Here is a 25,789-nt window from a genome sequence, read left to right as displayed (position 1 = left end):
TCTGCATTGATAAGCCTGCATAGGACACGGAATGCATGGAAAAGATTGAGTTTAGCAAGTCAATGAATTCTGAAATCAGACTCAGTGGGAAAAGATGGAGGGTTCTCTATTAACATCTTCTGCCTTATCTTATCCAATTGAGCGGCTAGGGAATGTGTTAACCAAATTCACAGATAAGCCACAGAACATGAATGTAGGGAATTAAAAAGATAGCAGAACCCAAGAGGCCAAAGTACTGGGATATCTCCCAAGTATTTTCCTTTATGCAGTATCTTTAAAAGTTTTTCTCACTCATTATCCCACCCCTCTCTTTTTAAAAACCTATGTGTATAAAACATTCTTATAACTAAAATTTACCAACGTGCAACAAAAAGTTCTATGTCAGAATGGTCCTTTCATCTTTATAATTACAACATTGCAAGATCTGAAAAAGGTCCTATTAGGTCAGTTGGGCCATCTTCCTGCCTCCAGAAAGCGACATGCTCAGATCCTTGAGGCAGACTATTTCTAAATAATTCACTTCGAATTTCACAGATGCCCTCAGAAATCTGTCCCAGCACTTTGTGCTGTGCTCGGCCACAGGCTTGCTCTGTAAGCCACATCCCACCTCAGTCCCCCTGTTGCAATGGAAGCCCTTTTCTTCCTGTTCACTCTGCAGTGAGTACGGAAAACAGGCCTGACAGGCACACCCACACTAAGCATGCCCTCATTTGGGGGGATCTTCTGGGAGTAAACTTGGACTCCAAGGCGAAAGTTCCCATGGACCAGACTGCTCCTTCTTTCAAGTTCCCTGAGCTGGGAAAGTAATGCGAAGACGTTCACAGCAGCAGCTGTACCATGGAGCAGCTTATGTTCCAGCATGGCCGGTGCTGACTTGGGCTGCACAAAGGGCATCCTGTAGCTATGGCTTTCAATCCAAGGTAAAGGCCCTGCCACGTGTTGGTAGAGGACCAAGCCCCTGGTGCTGGGCTGCTGCACAGGGGGTCATTGCTGGGAGAAGCTGTGGACCAGGCACTGGCTCAGGGCAAGGCTGCTCTCCACAGTGATCCAGGGCAGCCCCTACCATCTGCAGCCTCCACCATCCCCAGCCCAAATGGGGGCTCTACCTAAGGTCACATGCACAGATCCTGCTAAACTGACAGCCTTGTTTATCCCTCTTTCTTTCCCCTGCCAGGCCACCCTGGGCCTCCATTGTCACTAGTTTCAAAGAGATCAACCTACTGTGTTCTCTGTCCTTTCCTATGGCCTGACTCTGCCTCATGGCATAATCTACGGGTGTTTTTACTTACGTTAACCTGTGCATTAGCACTTCCAAGCAGGGCCTTACCTTCCCCAACTGAAAAACAGATTCTTTGGTCGTACTCGTGATTCTCAAGTGATGGTACATGCCCTGGAGTACCTCAGAATTATCTCTAGGGCTTTCTTCATCTCCCTGCTTCCCCGCCTCTGCCTCAGGATTCTGACATTGCCACCTGCCCCTTGTTCTGGGCTGACTTCTTGTTATGATGAGCCACTGTGAGGTCCACATCAGTTCTGGGATCCTGTGAACCCTGTGGATGAAACATTTGGAGATGGTTATATCAGCCTGAAAGCAGAGTCAGGACCACAGGGATACAAAATTGGTTTCAACAGGGAGGATCCCATTTTGAAATCTAAAGATACTTTAGGATGCATTCGGTGGGAGCCCCCTTTCTAGAGGCATGCAAGCTAAGCCTTGGCTCCATGCCTGGGGTACAGTACAGAGGGCCCCAAAGCATTGAGTGTGGTATAACTCGATGTTCTTTTGGTTGCTTCAATTTAGCTACTCTGCTCTTGAGCCATGGCTCTGCCAGGCCACCATGTGGTGTCCATGTGCACAAAGGTATGCTTCCAAAATGCCCACAGCCACCTTTAGGGGGACTTTCACCTCTCAGGCGAACAGAGAGAGGCTTTCCTGGTTTCCAGAGTCCATAGAAAAATCAATCCACAGTCTGCAGTGATAGTGGCCTGGCTGTGACCAGAGAGGACAGCTGAAGGCACGGTGTTGACAAACTGCATAGTCGCTTTCCCGGGGGCTTGGATGGATGCAGAGTTCTTTGCAGGCCTGAGTTCACTCCCTTGGCTGCCTTAGAAGTCTGCCCTTCTTTTAATTCAGTTCACCTTTTATAAATGTCCTTTCCCTCTATTCATAACTATTCTCTTTTTATCCAATCCCTGACACCTGGCTCCTCTTTGCACCTAGGTCCTCTCAACTTCCAGTCTCATGCCTTGAATTGCATTCATGCATTTTCTCCTGTGAACATCTATCCCCCTGATTAAAGCTATTACTGTTGGAGAATCATGGTCAAAGGACTGTTGAGCTGGGGGAGGCTCAGCATGCACAACAGAAGAGGAAACTGCAGGCTCTGATACAATAGAGGGAGGGCTTGGCCAAAAAGGGCATGGGGCAGGAGTGCTGTGTTAGGGAAGCCTACTCTGTGCTTTGCATTGGGAACTTTACTCTGGAAGCTCACTTAACCTTGTGCAACCTTTACAACCACTGCACTAGTCTAGGAAGGTTAAGTGATTCACCCAAGTCACACTGGCATAGGTAGCAGAGGTGGGCTGCACAGCCTGTAAGTCTGGCTGCCAAGACCATGCTCTTTCCACAGCCAGATCATGAGGATCACTCCAGGGCTAATCCCAGATGCCCTTGGTGGTTTGTGGGTCTCCCCTCTGGGTCCCTCTGCAGGAGGCAGAAAGGTTGATAATGTCTGATCTGAATGTGTACACATAACTATCCCAGGACCATCCACATGGATGTATCTCTGTGAGATGTGGACAGCAAGCTAGACCTCTCAGGGCTTCCTGCCTTGGGAGTGACAGCCTGCAGCAGCTCCCTATCTCATCCACCAAGCCTGAGAGAGCCTCCACCTCTCTTTCCTGCAGGCAGGGCACAGGGAGCTTCAGGGATGCTGGCAATCCCTGCTCTCCAGACAACCCCCTTCAAACTGATCCAAAGGCTGAAGGAGACATAACACAAATGTTTGCAAACAGAATACCTCTTCATCCAGTTGAGATGTGGCAGATCTGGTAAATTTGAGAACATAATGTGGTCTCCAAGGCACTGGTTTATGTTCCTCCTAAGAGCCTGGAGCGTGGTGGAATGTAAAGAGTGTGGGTTTGGGTGGAAAGAGATTACCTGGAAGGCAGGCTGGGAAGAGAAGGTATCCCAGGTATGCTTCTGGATGCTTGGATGAAAGGCCTGGGAGTCCTTCATGTGTGTTCAAGGGTGGCTTCCCAAGTCCAGGATGAGGCAGAGAGACAGTGGGTTCTTGTGGATTTTGTGGGCCAGTTCTCAAAAGGTGCTGGCTGATTAAAAATTGCCTGGACAAGACAATCTGTGTGGACCAGGTGGCCACCTAGATGATCTAAGTGGACAAAGTTAGATTTGGGAACCTATCTTTAGAAAAGTTTCAGTTGATTCTGCATTGGAGAAATGCTAATAGTCAGGTTTTACAGGGCTTAGGCCACTACAGACTTCATAGTGGTTGACACTTCCCTGGTTTCTGAGCTGGGTGGAGTGTGTGGGATAGGGAGAGAGGAAGATGAGAACTTGTTAAAGAGTAAGGGGTCAAGGACTTTCAGAAAGTAGCCCTGACAGAATCACCTCAATGTGTAGGCAACTGGAGATAAAATCACAGCACTATCAATAAGCTTTGAGAAAAACCCAAACAAATGGGGTATGTGCCTAAAGACTTCAGATTGGCAAACACCCTAATTGTCAAATAGGACTGGAAAGCAGAGCATAATGATTACAGAACAGGAGTGTGAGCATGATCCCTGCTTAACACTTGAAGAAACTATGAAGCCAGTGGGTTCTGGGCATTTAAACTTGAATTCAGCGATCAATGGGAACCAACACTGGTTCATTAAGAAAAAATTATAGGAATCTCATCTCATTTACTAAGGTTATACATTTAGTAAATTCAAGAGGAATTGTAGATGTAGTGAATTTTTATTTTGGTGAAAATATTTTATGGTCTCCTAAGGGAAAGCATTTGTTAAGTGGATCCAGAGCTTGTCTTCATACCAAAAGAAAGTAGGTTAGTGACGCTGTCAGCTGAGAAGGAAGTCCCTAGTGTTATTCCAGTCTTTGTTCAATCTCCTGGTTGTTGGATTGTGTTTTAAATTCATGAGTCAGGTGCAAGCATAGGGAAGCTTATCGAGTTTGTAGGTAACAGTTGGGGAGCATAACTAACACTATAGAAGATAAATCAAAATTCAGAACCATCCAACAGCTTTGAATGCTAATTTGAAATCTGCAAGACAAAATGTTAGCAGGATAAATCTGGAATCTGGTGTTTAGGTTAAAACAAAAATAAAGCAGTACAAATAGGAGGAGACCTGATTTGCTATTTATTTGTGTGAAAAAAATTTGAGTCTTTAGTTGACCATATGCTTAATATCAGTGATCCATAGCTGATAAAAGTTAAGCATTGTTATTGATTCAGGATAATAATACTAATAACCACCAATTTTGAACACTTAATGTGTTAAACACTTTATATGTATTAACTAATTTAATCCTCCTAACAGCCTCATGGGGTACATTTCACATATGTAAAACAAAGCCTAGAGAGGACAAGTAACTTGTTCAGAGTCCTAGAATTAGTGATTGGAAAAAAAAAAAAAGTGTTTTTAAACTTGGATTTGTCTGACTCTGTGGACTGATTAAAGTGCAGATCAGAAGAGGTGACACACAGCCATGGCATCCTCTGTGCAGGAAGAATGCATCTAAAGTGATGCTCTCAGTTCTGGGGACCCCATTTCAAGAAGGACATTGTCTGCAAAGTGGCTGTCTAGAGGCGACCATCTGCCTGTGGAGGAGTGGCAAGGCCTGCTCTGTTACCAGAGCAACTTGGAAAGGCCAGTGTTTGGGGCTGGGAGACTCCCAGGCAGGAACCTGGGAGTCATTGTCAAGCATTGTGACAAAAGGAAAGGAGATGTCGCTGTGCAGCCGCCCCCTCGACTGGAGCTGTCCAACAAAGAGCCAGTCTGCTTGCGGGGAGGTTAGCTCTCTCCCTATTCAAGCGGGGATAGACAGCTACCAGTAAAGGATGGTGTAGTGAGGATTCCTGCTTTAGGTGGGAGATTGATGAAATTACACCCAGAAACGTGTCTGGCTCCAAGATTCCACACCCAGCTTCTTGATTCTGGGTGGTGCCCGTGTTCCAGAACTGCAGAGGACAAAGCATCCAGCCCCCAGGAAATCACCTTGGGCACCAGGTGCAGGTCAACTGTGCCCCTGGGACCTGGAGATGGAACATGGCAATGTTGGTTCCCTCTTCTGGAGGGTAACAGAAGCATTAGAAACTGAGCAGAGTAAATGAGGACTTATGGGGACAGGAGGAAAGGCTCCTTGGTACAAAAGGTGGCTGAGTTTACAGTGGGTGCTTATTAAATGTCAAATAAAGTTAATGAGCTAGATTCACCGTGTGTCTGCTGCTAGCTTTAAGCCAGAGCCTCAAGAAACCATGTTAACTCTTTTGGTCCTGAGATCATTAGCCGTTGCCCTTGGCTTCCCAGCAGCACTTCAGTGGCCCCCAACCAGGGGGCCTTGCTGGGAAGGACCTACCTGTCCCAGTTATTGATACCCACAAAGCAGGGAGACATCAAACCTTTCCCCCCAAGTATTTTCCTAAAGAGGAAGCAGCTGTGGTCCACTTTGCTTCTTTAAGAGATAGATATTCAGCAATAACTGTGTTTTTAGGTGAAAGTCCTAAAAACATAGCAAAACTCCCAAACAGAAGGTGGCAGGAAGGTCCTCCTCTCATCCACCACTTTTCCATGCGGCCTTGGTGCCTTCCCTGAGGGTCCCTTCCCCTCTTAGATTCCTCCTGAAGCTCAGGCTGGGTACCCAAGATCTCTACCTTCTACAGAAAAAGATAACCACTCATTGTCCTGGTCTTGGCCCTCAGAAGTAGGTGGAACAAAACGTTTCTCAAGCTCATCAGCCTTTACTGGTGGGTTTACTCCAAGAAGCAGACCAGTCTTCAGCCCTTCTACCATCATGTACCTCCCAAATCTACAACTATAGGTACACACTTCTAGCATTCTTTCCAGTATGTGTTTTCTGACCAACTTCTAGGCACTTGCATGTTTCATTTGTGCATTCAAAGTCTAAAACCACATGTGCCAACTCACCCTGACAATACAGTTTCTTTCCTAAAGTCCATTACCTGGCTAACAATACCACATGATTCTAGAAGTCTTCACATTGATCTGGATTCATCTTGTCCCTCCCCTAATACCTCAAGTCAATTTGCTCACCAACTTCTATGAATTCTTCCTTTGAAATTTCTCATACTTCTTCTGCTGTTCCCATTGCAGGTTGAAACTTCTGTTATCTTGCACCTTAATACTGCGACAACCTCATAGTCATTTTTCCAGCCTCCATCCACTTCCTCACAACAACACATGCAAATGCTGCAGCCCGCCAGCAAAATGAGCTCCCAATGGCCTGCTCTGAGTACATCCTTCCCCTGCTGATGGAACAGTTGTCAGCTCTGTGTGCCCCGTGGCATCAGTCCTAATGCCTTTCTTTGGTAATCAAGGCTCTCCTAGGCTAGTGTGTCAATGCTACTCTGCCTTCCCTCTGTTTTCCCCTTCCTTCCACATGCAAGCTGGTCTCCTCTCCCAATCATGCAGTACCAGGCCTGTCTCTGAGCTGTGCCTCACTCCAAGCTTCTCTCTTTCCAATGCAGTACCATGTGCACTTGTCCTTCCAAGCCCAACTCACGTCCTGGTGCTTTTAGGATTCTGACTGTGAAGACTGGCATCCATGACCTTCTGCCTTCCCTGGTCTCTGCAGCACTTGCAACCCATTTCCAGGTGTGGGCTCCTGATTCAGGACTATCCAGCACTGTTCCGAAGAGCCTCATGAACTTTGTTTTTCCTGTAGCTCTCACAGCCCCTAACACAGTGATGGTTGGGGGCCTGGTCAGTGTTGAGAAAAAGGAGGGAGGATCAATGTTCTGAGGCAGAGGATTATATGAAGTCCCTTCCAGGGATGACTAGACTTTATGTGCAGAGCCCTAAACTCATAAAATCATCTTGTGCTTTGATATCTGGACCAAATTTGATGAGTCACAAAGATGACAAAGTCTGCCTTGGATCCAGAATGAGGAACAAGGGGTCTCCACTGACCCACTTTACTGATTTTATACTTTCTGGATGCCTGGGAGGCCTGGATAGGAGCATTCACTCCTCTCCCTTCAGCTTTTAGTCTGCAAATATCACCTACTGTTTAGAATGGGCCCTTTCCCAGCCCCCTTCTGCTCCTCCCTGAGCCCCTGACACTTATAAATGCATCTTGCTGGCTTTCCAGATACACCCCCACATGTCTGCTGGCATCCCCAGAGCTTGCCCTAGCCTCTTCACTTTTGGAAACACTCTGATATATTAATGCAGGTCTTTGGCAATGGCCAGGAGTTTCTTTTGCTTCAAGAACTGCTCCATGCCATGCAAGAAGGCTCTGAACAGTGGCTAGGTCATTTCTTTCAGAACCTAATATATTTATAGGCTTGGTTCATGTTTAAGACTTAGCAATTCTGGGACTATGGCTCTTTAAGACTCTAGGCAATCCCAGCCACAGTGTAAGTGGGTTTCAAAGTTAAAGAACAAATATGTCTGAAAATTAGATCTTAAATAGAAATTGGTACACTTGAATATCTTAAAATTAAAGATGTTTTTCTCTCTCGGGGCACTAGCAATCAGAAGTTTAGATCCATACATACCACTTTTGTGCCAAAGTAACGTAACCTATGGTAAAAATAATCTGAAATTGTAAGATATTATAAATATGTTAATGATATTTACATTAGCAGTAGCAATAATGTGAAGCATTGTGCAGATTATCGTGAAATGCCTTTTATTCTAGGGATACATTACATCTGATATTATTACTGCCACTGATAATGTTTCGCCAACACTCACAAATCTGAGAACATTTTGTGAGCCCTGTCTCCAAATGTTTGTCTATGCCTGACTCTGTGGCTGACTCGAATTCCTTGTTCACTGTCTGGTGATTCATTGCACTAAATACCATTTTCCTGATAATTAAAAACTGCTCACTGGCAAGTGGGAGCAGGAACAGGCTGATGCAGGATTTATGCAGAAACACAAAATGAGCCAAAAGACAAATGACCTGTTCTGCCTAGCTGAAGGCATTTTTTTTTCTGATCATCTTCTAGGACTTGAAAAAGGCTAGCTGTACTGAGGAAGGGAGGAGTGCCATTCTGGGATGAGGTGGATACAGGGGGAGCCGTCACGTGCATGCACTTGGCCAAATCACGCTCCTGATTTAGCATACAGACTCTAGCCCCAGCCAGAAGCCAGGGCCATCTCCTCGGTCCAGACAATCAGACTTTACTTAGAGGAAAAGCATTGAGTTTGAGCCATTCGTTAGACCAATGATTTGCTTTTTCAGTTTCCCCTTCCCAGTGTGGCAATGCTTTCCTCAATTTCAGGGAAAATGAGTACTGTTCCTACTGTCGCATAGATGCTGCAATTAAGATGTCCTAAATTGACGTTGCATCACCACTTCTGGGCCCCAGGCAGCCTCCTTGGCTTCTGGTGAAAGGCCTCAGTGATACCAAAGCAAAGCCCATAGCCCCAGAGCAGCAGCTGCAGCATCACACATATGTGTGCACACACACGCACACACATGCACGCACTTCTTAGTTCTACAAGCCAGCAAAGCAGCAGACCTCTCTTTTGTGAGTAAACTGCACCCGTCATCACAGTGCAAACTCTCCTATTTCGGTGCACTTAGCTGCACATTACTGGCCCAAAAGAATCCTGGCACTATCAAGAGATGAGCCCTTTCCCTTCTGGGAATAGCTCCTTCCTCGAACTGACTGGGGCCAGTATCTGTAAAGCTCATTAACTCGGAATCCTTTCCCATTCATCCTTATGTACATCTTTACTTGCAAACCATTCATTACAGCACTTTCTAGATTGCTTAATTAGTTTCCATGGAAGAGTTCCTGTAAGACAGCTTAGCATACATCGTTTAAAAGCCCTTGATCTAAAATAACAAGGTAGTTATTTTTAAAGTAACTAATATAACCCTAAACGGCTGACATCCCCCACTGCCCACCCCGCTTGCTTCCCCTTCCTACCTCCCCAAACACTTCCTAGAACAATTTACTGATAATAATAATGAGTCTTTCAGTCCTCACTGTGCATCAGGCACTGTGCTGGCTATGTCACTAGCAATAAATTATTTAATCTCACCAACCACCCTGAGAGGGAGGTGTCGTGCTCTCCGCTGGCAGAGGATAAAACTGCTCAGAGAGGTATACCGACTTGCCACATCATGAGGGGCTAGCAAAACACTTTGGGGTTCTGGCCTCACCTGTGGGTCCCAGCTTCTGGGCTCCTTACCTCCTCTCTCATTGCTGCATGGAATTTGGGAGAAGTCACAGCTTGTTGACACGGGCTTGCTGTCCCTTCCGCATTTTGAGTGCATCTGCTGTTGCCAGTTGCACACTGGCTGGCTTCTACCTGCGGCATCTGGGTCCCTTTGCCCCAGTGCTTTCTCTGGACCTGCAGCCTCCCCACCCACCGGTGCAGCAGGCAGCCCCCGACCGATCGGTGGGAAGTGGTGCGAATCAGTACAGAAATAACACAGCTCTCTTGACCCACCTCCCCAGGGTAGGACAACTCTGAAGCAGGTGGTCACCTAGATATTATTTAGGTGCTAATCTCAAGGAGATTAAGCCTGCTTAATGGCCCACGGTGGTCAGTGGCCTGAGAATACACCTCGAAGGCCCTGCCTTTCCACCACCCACCACCATGAAAACAGGCTCTGTACTTTGCCTAATGACACATCGAACATGTTGAAAAATTACACTGTGAATGAATCCATTTGTTTCTTGGGTTCCATTTACCTTTTTGGTCCCTTCTCCATTTTTTGAATGTTATTTTTTTCTGCAATGACAATTCTCTACTTTGTCCCCATGCATACCTATTTATCTTGCCACTGTATATGTCAGTGACAAGGTCTATATTCCTTTATGTATTTCTCGTTCACCATTTTATTCGTTTTTCATACTTCAGTGTGTCTGAAGGTATGAAGCTTCAATTACCATTTTTCTTTCATTGCACCTCATTTTTTTCTATGTAGACGCTGCTCTTTTCTCTATTAGTATTTTCTAAGCCTTTCTCTTCACATTTTCTCTTCTGGTATACTGTCTCAGCCCTTCCATCTTGAGGTTTTTGTAACAGCAATTTCTCTCTCTCTTTTTAAAAAATCTGTCCTCATCCCTCTTGCGGCCCTGCACCACAGCCGTCAGTTATAACCTGAACGGTGGCCTCCGCTCAGGAAAGTTGTCAGGTTGATAAATATTGATATCTGCCCTACCATTTTACCACCACTTTCCTGCTAATGTATTTGGTTGGCATCAATCAGCTTCTTTGCCTTCTGTGGGTGCCTGGTGCGGGAACCGGTTCCGATCTGTCACTTATAAGTAATCTGTTCCACATTTCATCAAGAGCTCAAAAAGAGAAGAAAATATGGAGGAGAAGTAGAGGACAGAGAACCAGGCTAGGCGGCCCAGAGGGAAGGGAGATGGGGAGGCGGGCCGAGCAAGGAGAGGAGAGGCAGAGGAAGGTTGTGGCCTGATATATAGGAGAGGACCCCCAGGAATACCCTGAGTGCTGGGAACATCAGCGGTGCTTAATGACCACCCTGTGCTCTTTGGGATGTTAACCCTGCTTATCTCCTCCAAAAAGGCTCCCCAGGAATGAAGATCTACATTGACCCCTTCACTTATGAGGACCCCAACGAAGCTGTCCGGGAGTTCGCCAAGGAGATTGATGTATCTTTTGTGAAAATCGAAGAAGTCATCGGAGCAGGTATGGCTCTCCCCTCCCTATTTCTGTTCACTTAGTGTCCAAACGTTTTTTCCCCCCACCATTCTAAGTGTTATTATCTTGCTGCATGAAAAGTCATCCCATTAGAAAGAGAGCTTCTGCCCTTTTTTCTCCTAGAAGATGAGTCTGATCCATCTGTAGCATGTGTGTAGAGCACAGAGGGAACATCACTTGGGATCTTCTGGGGACCTTGAGCCTGGTGGCCAAGTTTGTCTGGTTTTGCAGAGAAGTCAGCCATAGTTTTAAAATATTCAAAAATAGCTCTGGAAATGGACCATCAAAGGAAGATAATGAGAGAGATGGGGGGGGTACTAGGTCTAGAAGACTTTGAAAGAAAGATAGACTTTTAGAAGCTGGATCTAATATCCTACTCACTGACAATGATATCCCAGTGACTTAGGGCGAAGATTTCTTGCCATACTTTGAGTTCTTCTTTTCCTATGTACATGTATTTGGAGACAGACCATGATAAATAGAAGAGAGACTGCTATTTCCATAATGAAGTCAATCCATAGCCGTATTTTCTACAAAAGAGCTATGGTATAGATGGTAACACAAGGCGAATTTCCCTCTTAAGGAAAGTTCGCGCTCTTATCCGTCTTCCTGCGTTGGAATAGAAACCCAGCTCAACATAGAACTCGCTGCCTGAGATGGTCTTGGGAAATTATACCTAAATATTGATGCAGAATTTTCATCTTTCTTTAATGGGTTGGTAGTTGAGTCAATTGGGGAGTGGACTGAGCCTTATTAATGCAAATGAAATAAAACATCTCAAAATATCACTAATTTAAAAGAAATATCTTTAGTGCCTCTTATGAATCTTCCTAAAAAATGTGTTTGATTTGTGTCCCTCTCCCTACTTTTATTTTCTTCTACAAAACTTTTTATCTTTTCTTCTTTTTCTTCAGTTCTTATTAGCCATTGCCTAAGCTCTCTTGACTAATATGTGGTAGTCTTCTTTCAGGGTACTAGGTCTATAGGTGCATTATTCATATCAGTATTTGGAGATACATGGGGTTGCCTCTTCCAATAATATTTAAACTCAATAAAATATGTTTAGTCAAAGTCTTACAGACAGCAACTTCATATATTATCTTTAGGGGGATGTCACTATCCTTCCGTTCACTGCCTCTCTTAATGCACTTAGGGGTCAAAAGCCATTTGTGAAATTGGAAGTCACATTTGAAAGCCTGCCCCATTAGGCTGCCATTTTCATGCTCTGGGTTCCCTCTTGAAGAGCTTTGTCCTTACACCTCTTTCCGCATCAACCTGGTGGGTGCTGGAACCCTCCCTGTCAGGTCCCACCATCCCCTCCTGCCACCCCCTCAGAAGTTCCAGCTGGGTGACCAGAATCTGATCCACACGAGTCTATGTACATGTCCCATTGACTTTCATTAAATATGTTACTGAACCACGACTTTTCACTTCTGTGCAGATAATTTTCTCTTCCTCCTTAGATGCTGACATATTTAAGGATCATGCCTTGGAAGGCTGGATACCAGATAAATTGGATTGCTCCTAGGGCTCAAATTTCTCCAGCAAACTTGAAGGAGCATTGGGGAGGCGGGCTTTCAGTCCTGCACTCTTGTTTGCTCGCGTTATTAATTGTTGTTATAACTCGCAGTAATGGTGCTAGTGATTTTAATGTTGTTATTTATGTCACGTGCTTACAGTGATGTGTTGTGGGCTGCATTTCATCCCAGGCAGCGCATGTCAGCCCCCTCCTGCCTTCATCAGGGGAGGAGTAAAGAGCCTTTCCCTTTATGACCCTACTAGGCAGTTACAATTTGAGGTGAGCTCACCAGCTGTCAGATGCTTGCAAAGGGACAATTGATAGTCCTGCTCTGTCCTTCACCTCCACTTGCGTGTAGCATTTGCCAGTGCTCCATGCTTGTGCATTCTGCTCAGAGAAGGTGCAGTCCCCTCTGTGGCTCCCATGGTACTGGGAGGAGAGTGATGCATCTAGAGGTTTCTGGAATGTCCAGCTGTGTGGTCCAAAGACCTCTGCCCACCTACTCCTGGCGACCCTCTACCAGACAGCCATCTCTTCGTGATTCAGAACATCCCAGAGCTAACCCGTATGGATGTCAACTTACTACGCATAACTTGATGAATTTTATCACAAGACGTTCCTGGGGGAAAACCAATCTTTCTCCAGTTTTTTCCTCCTCTCTCATCACCCCCCCTCACCCTGCCTCTCTGAAGTTTACTTCACTTTGTGATAAAAGAGCTGGTGTGAAGGTCAAATTATTTTTTAAATGTAAGGAATTTTCTAAGATTTATGCAGTGTAACTGGCAGTGCTTCCTTTAGCCACCCAGGAGATTTTGAGCAGGGGGCAAAAATTGGGTTGCAAAATGGTAATAAAACATAAAAAGAAGAACCAGAAGTCATTTATTCTTCCTTTATTTTTTCTCACTTCCTCCTACCTTCTCTCTCCCTTCTCTCCTTCTCTTTTACTGAATACTTCTTACATGCTGGATGTGGAATTCTAGAGATGAATAAAAAGTTCTCCCCCTCAAAGGGCTGACAGACTTAGTGAGAAATGAGCAGGCTGGAAACAGTTAATTATCTCACACTATCCACAACACAGGCACATACAAAGTGCTGGGCCCACACAGAGGAGTGTTCAGCTCCTTCTTCTGGTAGAGGCTGGGGTATCAGGAAGGTCACAAAGAATGACTATGGCCTGAGCCTTCAAGGATAAAAACCAGTAGACAAAGTAAGCTTTTATGAAACATATTTAAAGAATGAGACAGTGGTGAGAGGAAATTAAGTGATTTAAGATGAAAATGAACATGATCTTCCAGCAGTGACAGCCTGCACTAGAGTGCAAAAACCGATTGTGCGCATCTCTTTCCAGCCTCATGTTCAGTGACATCAGGTTGGTGGCTTGACATCTGCCATAGTGGGAGTATTTACACCATGGGAATTGGCAAATGCTACCCATGAATCATTCATTCCCTCCCTCCCTTCCTCCCTCCCTTCCTCTCTCTTTGTCTTTCTTTCTTTTCTGGAGAGCCAGTAGTTAAATGCTTACCAGCACACCCCTGTCCTCCAGACTGTGAAGATTTATTTCAAAGAGGTTGCAGAACAAGCAGCCTATGCCTGCCGAATATACAGCCAGAGGAGAAGTCTGTGTTTGTTGCAGGAGGGATTAAGTTACGAGTTCAAGAAGGTCCTTCTTCATTAAACATTGCTTCTGTGTCTGTGACTGTGGTCGATGCTGGGAAAATACACTCTATGCCTAACAATTCCTGCTATGCAGGGGTTATTGTCTAGTATTCAGACACTCAGTGAGAGGAAGGTAGTGATTGACAGCTAAGCAGAAAGGCACAGAGAACGTGTAGCCCTAGAGATGGCAGGGGAGGACTCAGGGGAGAGGGAATTGAGGAGGTAGAGACTCTGTGTGGGCTGATGCTGTATGGACCATCCTGAAGGCCAAGGCAGAGAAGGCTGCTGGGAAGGGTTTTCCTATGAGTAAGGTTTGAGCACGGAGTCTGGAGAATCAAGCTGGGGCCTAGGTCCACAGAGTTTGCTGCATGAATTTTATCCCATACAAAGCAGGTTCTTACCAGGGTGGGTGATAGGAATACAGTTCTGGGGAACTGAATCTGATAAATGCTGTGTTTGGATTAGAGTTGCAGAGGATGACGGGAAAGGGTAGGTAAGACCTGGGGGGCATGGAGACGAGTTATGGGGCTTTGCTTAGATGCATGGAGAGGTTTTGAAGATGGTGGATGCTGGAATCAAAGGTGGGAATGAAGGCTGCATAGAAGTAACTAACCTTTTCCAGACTCGGTGTATTCAAACGAATGTAGTGAATGGAGAGACTAGTGGGCTTGGTGCCCGGAGCTGATGGGGAAAGGTGGCACAGCGGTGGTGGCCAGAATGAGGGCACAGAGTTCAATATCTTGAAGAGTGAGTAAGGCTGCCCAGCACCCAGGGTGTAGAGAGTGGTGGCTGTGCGTGTGAGTTAAGGCCAATGGCATAAAATCTAGGAACTGTGAGGTGGAAGAATTGCATCAATCGTCACAGTTTCTCCTACAGTTGTTGATGTTGAACAAAGGATTAAAAAACAGTAATTGTGAGCTAGGTGTGACAACACCCAAGAAGACAATAATTAATCATTATTTATTATGTACTTGTTTGCTTAATGTCCATCTTTCCTCACAAGGCTCAAAGTTCCATGGGAGCAAGGGAACTTGAGTTTTTTATTCTGGTACCTGGCCTAGTGCATAACACATAGGTGTTTGATTAAATATTTGTTGTATATGATGAATAAAAGTCTTTGGGGGGAAAACATGGCAGGGATAAAAATTTGGAGGACTGGGTAGAGTTTGGGAGAATGGAGAGAGACTGAAGAGGTGGAGTGAGATCATGAGTGGTTTGGTGCTCTGAAAATGGCCCAGTGGAGTGAGGAAAGCCAAGCCTTCCTCTTCTCCCTGCAGATAATAGGGGTAATTGAAGTCTCTTTAGAGAGGGCAGCAGGCTGCCCTGGTATCTTTGAAAAATATCAGCTCATTGTTACCGTGAGTCTGACTAATATGAGTCATCTTATAGGTCAACTCCAATGGATTGATTAATTCTGATCAGTTTGATCAATAGACTTGCTCAAAGCATAAACCAGGGCTACCATGTACAACTGGGCTCTGCAGCATGAATGGCACTCCTGGGTGGTGAAGTGTGCAACCCGTATGATTGTATGCCACTGCCTGAGCATGACTGTCAAGTGCATGAATATGTAGGTAGTGGTGTCACCAGAAGTTGTTATCTAGGAGAGGATATGCCAATTGTATTTTAATTGATAAATATGCAATGGATGGTCGTGAGAGAGACAAAAGCTTGCAGTGAGTAGTCTGAGTGAGAACAGTGGAGTGAGGGAATGTATGATGTGTATGGATGGGGTTGGGGTTACTCATGTGAGGCCAGCAAGGGCCAGCACATCTCTTTTTGAAGAAGAGGATGGGTTTCCTTGGGGATGATTTGGCAGAAAGGTCACTTGCAAATATGACTCTCTTGGGGTCATTCAGAGTGAAAATGGACTTTATACTGGGTAAGAGTCACAGCAGGAAGAGTTTCTAGGAGAAGAAATCATAGAAATGTCCCCAGGAATTATAATTAAAGTAGCTATCATGTCTTGAACACTCACTGTTGGCCTGACACTACCCTACCTACATCATGAGCATTGCTTCATTTAGCCCTCCTAACAGCCTTGTGAGTTAGAGTATGTGTATGGGTATTTTCTTGTAACTGGCAAAGAAATCAACATTAAGAGGATGACTTGCCAAAGGCTGTGCTGCCAGTTGAGTTCATGATACAGCTAGTCTAGATCTAGTGAGTATAAGCCCCATGCTAGCTGCCACCTTGGTTGCTGTGGAAAAGAACAGCTCAATATACAAGGCTTTGCTTTTGATAGCAAATTCCATCTAGCAGTTTGGAATGCCCAGGTCTCTTTTCTGGGAATTATGGTACTGTCCCTAGAATTCATTATCTGCACATGGTGATACTGCAAAGACCATCCCATACTCCCTGGAGAGAACATGCTCTTCATAAAATGCTGTGATTCCATCTTCTTGTTCTCTTCTGCTAAGTGTGACCAGTTATCTGCCTTAAGAAGGAAAACATAAGGACTGGGACATTTAGCATTTTTAATTATATGTGATTGCTTGTGTTATGAAAATAAGCTCATTATATACACAAAATATGTGTGTGTATATACACACATATACACACATATGTGATATATAGGTAGGCAGTTATCTAAGAACCACAAAAAGCTACAAGGAAAGAGAAAACCATTTTGCCCTCACCATCTGGGTATTTATTAGGTATTGTAGATATCATGGCTATCAAGTAGGTTCCATCTCATGTGCCACCTCTCGCAGCCTGGTAATGGGTATCTGAGGAACTATACTGAAGGGATGAAGATGATTGTAATCAATTAGTAATGCCTGTCCTCCAGGCAGGGTCAGGAGGTGATGGAATGCAAACCATGGTTCTACTATCCCTGGTTTAGCCATAACCTACTTATCCTGCGTAGACTAGTGTGCTAAAACTTGCTGGAAATCATACTTTAAAACTGAATTTAAATGTATGCTTTAAAAATTTCATTTCTGGTGTAAGCTTGAATTAATAACTAGAAGCTCTGCCTTCCCTTTTTTCCCCCCAAGGCAGTGTGTGACTTCAAAATGCTGCTAAAAAAAAGTACAATTGTGTGTAGATTCAAGCTGCACCTGACCAACAGCTACTGCTTGAAATACCTGCTGGCAGGTGGATGTTTCATTTTCAAAAATTGAAAATTCTTTTCTTTTGATTTTATGTATAATAGTGGAGGCATTTAATGCTGCTGAACCACTTTTTCTCTCTTCCACATTTTGTCAAGGAAGGTAGGAAAGAGGAATTGGCAAGAAGCTGAAACTTGTAGGGAATAATTTAGGCACTTTTCTGGGAGGATGCTTACAGGAACTGGTTAAATTACCTTCAGCTGACAGCCTTGAGGGCCGTGGTTCTCAAACTTGTGAGGCGGCATCAGACTCAGACGGAGGCATGTTAACACCTAGGGCACACGGCCCCACTTACTGAGCTTCTGACCTGTAGGTCTAGGTGGGGCTTGAGAACATGCATTTTCTAGGCGATACTGACACTCCTGGGCAAGAACTGCACTTTGAGAACCACTGCTGAGGGTCATTGGCCACCAGACTGGCCTGAAGCTGTATCTGGGTCCTAACCAAGTAGAAGTTTGGCTAGAAGAGGGGACCCAAGGTCAGTTGCAAAGATGTATGCCAACCACAGTCCAGCCAGACCAAAATGAGGCTTGCTGCATTTACTGTTGGTAAAAAAATCTGCATGAAGAGAATCAACAACCACTACCCAGCAGAATCATTTTCAATAAGCATCTATTTTAAATATAATGTTAATTCTAGATTTGTCAAAAGTATTTTTTAGGTATTATAAATTTTCACTAAAATATGAAAAACAAATTATGACCATGATCTGGAATTCGTATAAAAGAAAGCTTTTTAGAGTTCAGATTATGGCAAATCAAAACACCATAGACATCAAGTTCTGGCCTTAGTTACAGGAAAATTATCAAAAATCAAAAATAGTTCCTTAAAAATACTATATGTCCCTAAAGTCAAGAGCAGAGGTAATAGCAGTTTCTTAGATTGCAAGCGACACAAGGTCTTGATTTCCTGTTTGTTATTAATAATGGCAGTACACCTACCAACTCCCACCTCCCTGTGAGGCTGTGGCATGCCAAAGGGCCAGAGATCCCATACCTTACACATCTCTGGGGACACCCTCCATGCCCAGGCACCTGGCAGGGGAACCATGACTCCTGGCAACAAGCCCTGGTACGTCTTGCATCAGTCATCCTTAAGTCTTATAAGGTTCCAAACACCTACTTTCCCTCCCCTTTCTCTCCCAGTAGGGCCCCGCTCCACTTTACGCTGCCCTTCTCACTCCTTACCTCTATTTTATAATTTGTTTCAATCACCACCCTCATGTGTTTCGAACAGTTTGTAGTTTACAGAGTACTTTCTCCGAGACTTCTGTCAACACCTGCTAGGAAGGCAGGATAGTTTATCACTTCTTTTTATTGTATAGCAATGAGAAGGCCAAGGCCTGGAGAAGGAAAGGGCCTGCCCGCACCTGTCGGATGTCTCAGGTGTGGTTCGGGAGTAGACATGACGCTTCTTCCTCTGCTCATTACCAGTTTCCCTCCCAACTGTACTCAAGGGCCACGTAATTACCAGGGCGAACACAGTCTCTGAGTAAGGATTAGGTATTAAGTGACATGCTTTGCAGTTGGCGCTTCGAAAACCTTCTGGCTCACGGAATATGAAGTCGTTTCTTTGCCAGACAGGAAAGGAGCTCCTTTTACACAATCCCCGTCTTGAAGTCTTGGCAGAGCAGATTTCAGAGACATTATGACCACCAAAGTAGCCAAACACAAGGCCCATCACGCCCAAGGAGAGCATGTTTTTATTTTATAATTTAAAAAAAACTGTATGATGAGGCTTCTATAGAGGATTCAGTTTATAGCTAAATATATTAGGAGCACTGCTCTTGAAGACCAATCAGCCACAGGATTAAACAATGAAATGACATTTGTCAATTAGGAAAGTAATTTGATCCCCACTGTTCTATGTAGCCACACCTTCACTGGCTCCTTCTTTCCTTCTTTTCTTCTTTTTTTCCTCTCACATCTATCAGCTCCACACTGTGCGCCAGGCCCTGGCAGTGTGAGCCAGCCTGTGTGCAAGCTCTGCTTTCAAAAGTATTCAAAGGGGTAGAGATAAATTTTAGGTAGTCTTGGGGTTTTGGTGGTTCATTAACTGTTTAAATATGCTTCAATGGTTTAGGCCTATGGTTCTCAGCCATGGCTGCACATCAGGGTCACCTGGGCAGCCAGGCCTGCCTCACAGGCCCATGACCAGTGCAGTCCCACAGGGCCCCGTATGCAGAAGGCCCTGTGCTTACCTTGATGCTCTGATGTCACAGTCTTGAAATTCTCAATCATTTTGGACAAGGAGTCCTGCGTTTTCATCTCACATCAGGTTGTGCAAATTATATAGCTAATCCTGTGTGCAGGTTTTAAATATGCCAATGCCCACCCAGGCTGTACCTAGACCAATTAGTCAAAGTCCCTGGAGGTGGTGCCCAGGCCTCTGTACTCTGTAGGGCTCCCCAGGTGATTGCAGTGGGTAGCCAACTTTGAGAAACACTGGTGTAGAATAGAAGTTCTCAGGTGGGGTGTTTTTGTGTTGTGGGGGACATCAGATTCACTTGAAGTACTTTCCAAACTCTGCACACTCATGTGTAGAAATTGAAAAGTATTCTGATCCTATCCGACTCCCAGGCAGGAGCCTTAGATGAATAATACCTCCCTATAAAACAGGACCACTTCTTTTGCATTTACCCGGATATGGAGTTGCCGTGGCAGTTGCTATATATTAACTGTTTGGACCTGCGCAGTTAGGGCATTATGGTCTCTGAACTGCAACTTCATATTCACAGAGCCGTGTTCTCTGCGGCACTGCTAACTGAGGCACAGCTGTCTAGAGGCAGCATGGCAGGAAAAGACACGGCGGCATGAATGATAACTCTGGCTTTCACTCACAGTGATGTGATTGGAGCATGTTTTCTTTGTGCCTCAGTTTCCATATTAGTAAAATGGGCATAATAATACCCAATTTACAGTAGTATTGTGAGGATTAAATGAGATAAAGTGCACAAAATGTGTAGTACAGTACTTAATGTATTGTAGGTGGTCAATAAATAAATATTTGTGTATTGTCTCCTCCAAGAGGAAATATTAGCATGTGCTTCCCATCAACTATCGACTATGGCTTTTCCCTAAAAGAAAATAGGATTCATTATTCTGGAAACAAGGAGGAAATACTAATCAGTATTCTTCAGTTAGTGTACTTATCAAATATGCAGTTTGTATTCATTCAGCTCATAGCTATTGAACATCTATTGGGTCAAGGTGTCAGGGATGTATTCCATAAATATATATACACCACATATATACATGCAACATATATATAGACACACACATATATATACATATATTTAATACACACCAACATATATGTGAGAGGTCCCTATTGCCTAATACTTTTATTTAAACTTTACTCATTTTAACTACCAAAGTAATGCTTATTATAACAACTCAAACAACATAAAGTAATTTAATTAAATTTACTAACTCTTCTTCCTTCTCCCATCTCACCCTCCTAATGTAAACATTTTTAAATATAACTTGAACTTAAACATGAATTTGATATGTAGTTTTCCATTATTTTTCTTTTGCACACACACACACACACGCACCCCACATGGGCACATACAGCATATCACATGCTATAACTTGCTTTCCTTCTCTTCTTCACTTAACAATATAACGTGGGAATTTTTTGAAGTGACTACATATCACCCATCTATTCATTTTCAATAGCTCATGGCATTTCAGAGGACAGACGTGTTTTTCATCCATTCCCCTGGTTATGGGCATGTGGTATTTGTCTATAGAAGGTGATGCTGCAATAAACACTCTTCACGTATAAATTTAAATACTGGCACTTCTACCTTTTTTAGAGGAAGCAGGGATAGAACCTCCAGCAGTTTATAATCCAAGAGTGAGCAAGGCAAAAGCAAACAAATATAACATGACACCCCAACCTTTATTGGCATGTACCAGGCACTACGGTGGATGTGCAAGCTACAAACGTGGATGAGGCTTGGTCTGAACTCAAGCAGTTTACTAAAGCAGCACGTGAGTCAATGTCAAACCCAAGGTTATATCCAGGAGCAGTGGCACACACCTGTAGTCCTAGCTACATGGGAGGCTAAGGTGGGAGGATCACTTGAGCCCAAGAGTTCAAGTCCAGCCTGGGCAAAAAAAAAAAAAAAAAAAAAGCAAAGCAATTTTGCAAACAACCCTATCAAATGATGTCTGAGTATAAGGTCCATGTAGAAATCTTCCTATGGTTCTTAAGCTACCCTCTATTCCAGCCTCAGGTTCTATCGAGTTCTGTTGACTCTGAAGTGGTTTTACATGAAAGTCCTTTCATGCAGCTTCCTTCCAATTTTTTTTTTTTTTTTTTTTTTTTTTGCAGCAGAAAACAAAAGGAACTCACAACTAAATCACAGAAGCAATGTTAACTTGTCTTTCTAATGTGGCCAGTAATTTATCTGATTGCTCACAGTTTGCTCTATCATTTCCTTCCAGAAGCTGAAAGTGAAAAAGAAAGTTTTCCCAGCAGAAAATCGTGTTTCTTCTGTCGGGCCTTTGACACACATTCAGTGCTGCACTTACACGTAGATACTTAACTAGTTCACATGAAAGAACTGGAAGTTACAAAGCCAAGTTAAATCATAAAATAACTTTTGAAAGCAGATTAAACAGGATCCAACAGATTTTTTTTTTTTTTTTTTTTTTTAGGGAGCTATGAAATAGTGTCACCAGAATTGTTTTTACTCTTGGTGACTTTACTGTGAAAATGTTTAAATGCTGTAGCACCAATGGAGGTGTGCAGCTCACGCCTGCTTGGAGCAATAACTTGCCGATCTGCTGCCAGGAGCGCAGTTAGCTGACAGCCTCCAGCTGTAGCACTTTCAGGTCTGCCTCAGCTTTCTGCAGAGGCCCCGCCAGTGACTGAGCCATGGTGGGGATGCTGGGACCTGGCTGTTTCTGGAAGGGGAGCTCTGTGCTCTGGAGCTAACCGCTGACTTGGCTAAGACTTCGTCAGGTCTGCATTGGCTGGGTCTGCCTGGCGATCTGGGGCTCCTCCTGCCCAATCCTGCCTCCTTCCCCTTTTATTTTTCACAGGCAAACCTCTTCCCTTCCTGACTCCTCAGCATCTGTTTTCTAGGGCACCCAATACACACATATGCTTTCCCAGCCATGCAGCACTCATCTCATCCAGAGGGCCAAAGTATCTGAACGTATCACTGTCCCCTGATGCTCTTGCACCGGGCTCTGGTGAAAATGAATTACGATACTGCCAAAATGAAACTGACCATTTCATCTCAATTATCTCAGCTGAGACACAAATGAAAAATTAAATGTGGAGAAAAACAAACTCATATATATTCTGAAATTCCACTTCTTAAGTTACCCAAACTATTTCTAAGAGCCAAGGTAAGGAACATATTTTAGTATTCCATTTGTGTTCGCCATGAACCCATTAGAGCCAAGACATTGTAGTTACAATGAGAGAACACCATTTCAATTTCTGCCACTTTAATCACAATTCCACTTTGAGCTCATTGTTCTTGATAAGATGCTGTCCCTCACGGTTCCACAGACTGAGAAGGAAAAGGATAATAATGGCGTTCTTTGCCGTTGCAGGAGAGTTTGGAGAGGTGTACAAGGGGCGTTTGAAACTGCCAGGCAAGAGGGAGATCTCTGTGGCCATCAAGACCCTGAAGGCAGGCTACTCGGAGAAGCAGCGCCGGGATTTCCTGAGTGAAGCAAGCATCATGGGCCAGTTCGACCACCCCAACATCATCCGCCTGGAGGGTGTGGTCACCAAGAGCCGGCCCGTCATGATCGTCACCGAGTTCATGGAGAACGGGGCTCTGGACTCTTTCCTCAGGGTAAGGGCAGCTCAGGGGCATGGAAGATGCAACGTAGGATGCAGGTAGATTGTGGCTGGGGAGAAGGGTCCCGTGAGGGCATCCCACCGTTCAGGAATCACCTGATCGAATGTGAATGGGTATTGCAGATCTTAGCAGAGATTTGTTGCTAAAAGAAGAGAACAAAGCAGAGCTCGTGGACTCCTCTGGAGGAGGACAGCATAGAATAGGGACTTGATAAATGTTTGCAGGTGGATAAAATGAATAGAGAGGGGCAAAGAGTGGCCATTGGCATCTGCATGAATCACAGAGATTGAAGAGACGTCTGGCTGCTATGTAGCCCCGTGTGATTCATGCAGACACCAGCACAGCCACCTCCCAGCCGGCTCTCTGCATTTGCGGGTTCAGAGATAAAACAGGCTTCCCTTTTCTGATGTCTCAGCCACCTGCCCTCTGAGGAGGCACTTCTTGGCAGGAAGGGGGAAGACTGTGTAATAAGTATTCTCGGTTCTTTTCCGGGGTTGATGAAGACTCCTAACTAACCTGCAGCAGAGGCGGGGAATGGCTGAGGGCCTTTGGCTGGGAGACCTATAAAAGACCATTATCAGAACACATCCCACATGGAGCAGGCCTGCAATGGACCCACTTTTGTTTCTGTAGGAGATTACAGAGCCACTCACAAAAGGGGTGTGGGGATGGCCAGATGCTGATGTTTGAGTAGTGGGAGCTGACCACATAGGCTAGGAAGTGGGACCCGTCACTGAAGAGGCCCAGCTGTGGCTGGGGAGCCTGAGAGCAGATGGTCCAGTAGGCAGCATCAAAGAAGAGTAGAGGCTTCTAAGCAAAGACTTCAGGGTGACATCCAGAAGCAGGCTTCACGTGTAATCATCACCAAAGCAACCAGACAATAGCTGTGGCTGCAGATCAAAGGGCCATTCCTATAGTCATTCAATGGGTCACCAGTCTGGCCAGGCCCTGTGCTAGATGCTGGGCCTGTAGAGATGAAAGAAATCTTGCTCTAAGGCTATGTATCCAATCACCCTCAAGACTTTAGTGGAGTCAGCCGGTGGCCCAAGGGCTGAGGCTGGGAATCTTCAAAGGCTCCTTTGCTCAAATACTAGGAAGTTAATGGTGAATGTCAGCTGGCTCCTTTCCATGGGGTCTGCTTGGGCAGCATTAGAGCAAGCTGAGTCCCCAGAAAAAGCAGCCCAAGAGGAGAAAGGGGGAGCTATATCACCTTTGTAACCCGGCCTCAGAAGTCACATAGTGTCACTTCCAACATAGTGACAAGCCCCCCCAGACTCAAGAGGAGAAAATAGGCCCCCACATTTTGATGGAGGGACATCAACCAATGTCTTCTTCTCACACATAAGAGATGGGAGAGCTTGTTATGTCCATCTTATGCAATAGAACCTGCCACAGATGTAGTCCCCTGTCCCTGAAGACCTCAGTGCCTAAAACTTTAGCAATCACTGACTATCTTATACTTTTTGTTTCTGTGAGTGGATTACAGAGGCCTCATAAGCAAAGAAAAACTTATATCTTCCTGGGGAAGCCAGGGAGTCTGTAATGAAGAGGAGAATTTATCTGATATTAGAGAATGGGGAATATGCCAGATAGGTTGGGGAGTAGGCAGGTAGGCTGACATAACAGCATGTTTGAAGGCCAGATTAAGAGCGGACCTATTTGGTAACTTGCTGGCAACTGTGTGGTAGGTCCAGCACTCAGAAGCAGAGCCTGGGGCAGCAGTGGAGGGGTAGCTGAAGGATTTGTCTAGAAGCATAGTGCTTATGCTACCTTTGCAGGGCAAGCACACACTTTTTGCCTAGTCTGGGTCATTAGGCAGTAGTGACTTTTGTTTTTCCGGAGTAGAGGTAGGGGGACAACTGATAAAGATTATGAGGCCCGTGTACGTTGCCTGGGGAAGCCTCCTTGAGGGTGATGCCTTGTATTTTGGAACCCCAGTACCTAGCACAGTAAGCACCTGATAAGTGGTAGTTGAATGAAAAATATGAACAAAAACATTAGGGAGTAGCAGGAGAGGTCTAGTCATTCTGTGTGTCCACAATCTCTCATTAACTGTCTTTGTAGCCACACCCCTCATATCAGTGCAAGGCAGAGTCTATGCTTTCCCGGGGTCATTCCTTTGTGATCAGAGATCTCATGAAGACAGCCAAGTAAACATGAAGCAGAAGCAATGTTAGAAGAAGAAGTATTTTCTGGAACCAGCCTCAAGACCCTTTCAGGAGTCAGTTATTTCCCGCCAGTCACCTAACTGGACTTCAGTGAAAGTCACTATATGATTTGGGGACTGTGATCAAACACCCTCCCTGGACTATCAGGGGAACAAGGAGATTTATTCTTAGGAACCTGCAGAAAGTTAAAACTCCACACGCCTGCTCCTTCCAGGGCCTATTTCCATTTGGGGACCAAATCACAGAGGCATGTTGGACACCAGCATTTCTCATGATGACGAGGCCGGGCCAGCAGTGGGAGAAAACCTAGGGGCAGGGGAGGAGCACAGGAAACCGGGGAGGGCAGGGTGAGAGAGGAGTGGTAGTGGTGCGGGCAGGCAGTGCCAGGAGGGGAGAGGGGAAGTGAAGCGTTTCTGACTCCTCGCACGGCATGGAAGCAGGTAATCTATAAATCTAATTTCAGCCTTACAACCGAACCCTGGAGCATAGCAACATTAATTGATGTATCTGCTGCTTGATAAAATCGAAAAATAGGTCATCAGTTCAGTTCTACAGGGTCCATCTTCTGGGAAGTAGGATAATTTTAGGATTGCTACTCAGAAAAGAA

The 25,789-nt window shown here is 44.9% G+C and overlaps 1 protein-coding gene across 1 annotated transcript in view; it reads left to right on the top strand.

Moving 5' to 3' along the window:
* The window catches only part of EPHB1 (EPH receptor B1), a 414,697-nt gene that overhangs the window by 335,919 nt on the left and 52,989 nt on the right, over positions 1 to 25,789 (top strand). The window contains exons 10-11 of the mRNA XM_012787778.3: positions 10,759 to 10,881; positions 22,761 to 23,008. Coding sequence (XP_012643232.1) covers positions 10,759 to 10,881; positions 22,761 to 23,008 — 371 coding nt within the window. The remainder of the gene's footprint in view (positions 1 to 10,758; positions 10,882 to 22,760; positions 23,009 to 25,789) is intronic.

This window comes from Microcebus murinus, chromosome 1 (assembly GCF_040939455.1).
Source record: "Microcebus murinus isolate Inina chromosome 1, M.murinus_Inina_mat1.0, whole genome shotgun sequence".
Lineage (NCBI taxonomy): Eukaryota > Metazoa > Chordata > Mammalia > Primates > Cheirogaleidae > Microcebus > Microcebus murinus.
The sequence above is the reverse complement of the archived record's forward strand: the minus strand, read 5'-3'. Positions and strand labels throughout refer to the sequence as shown.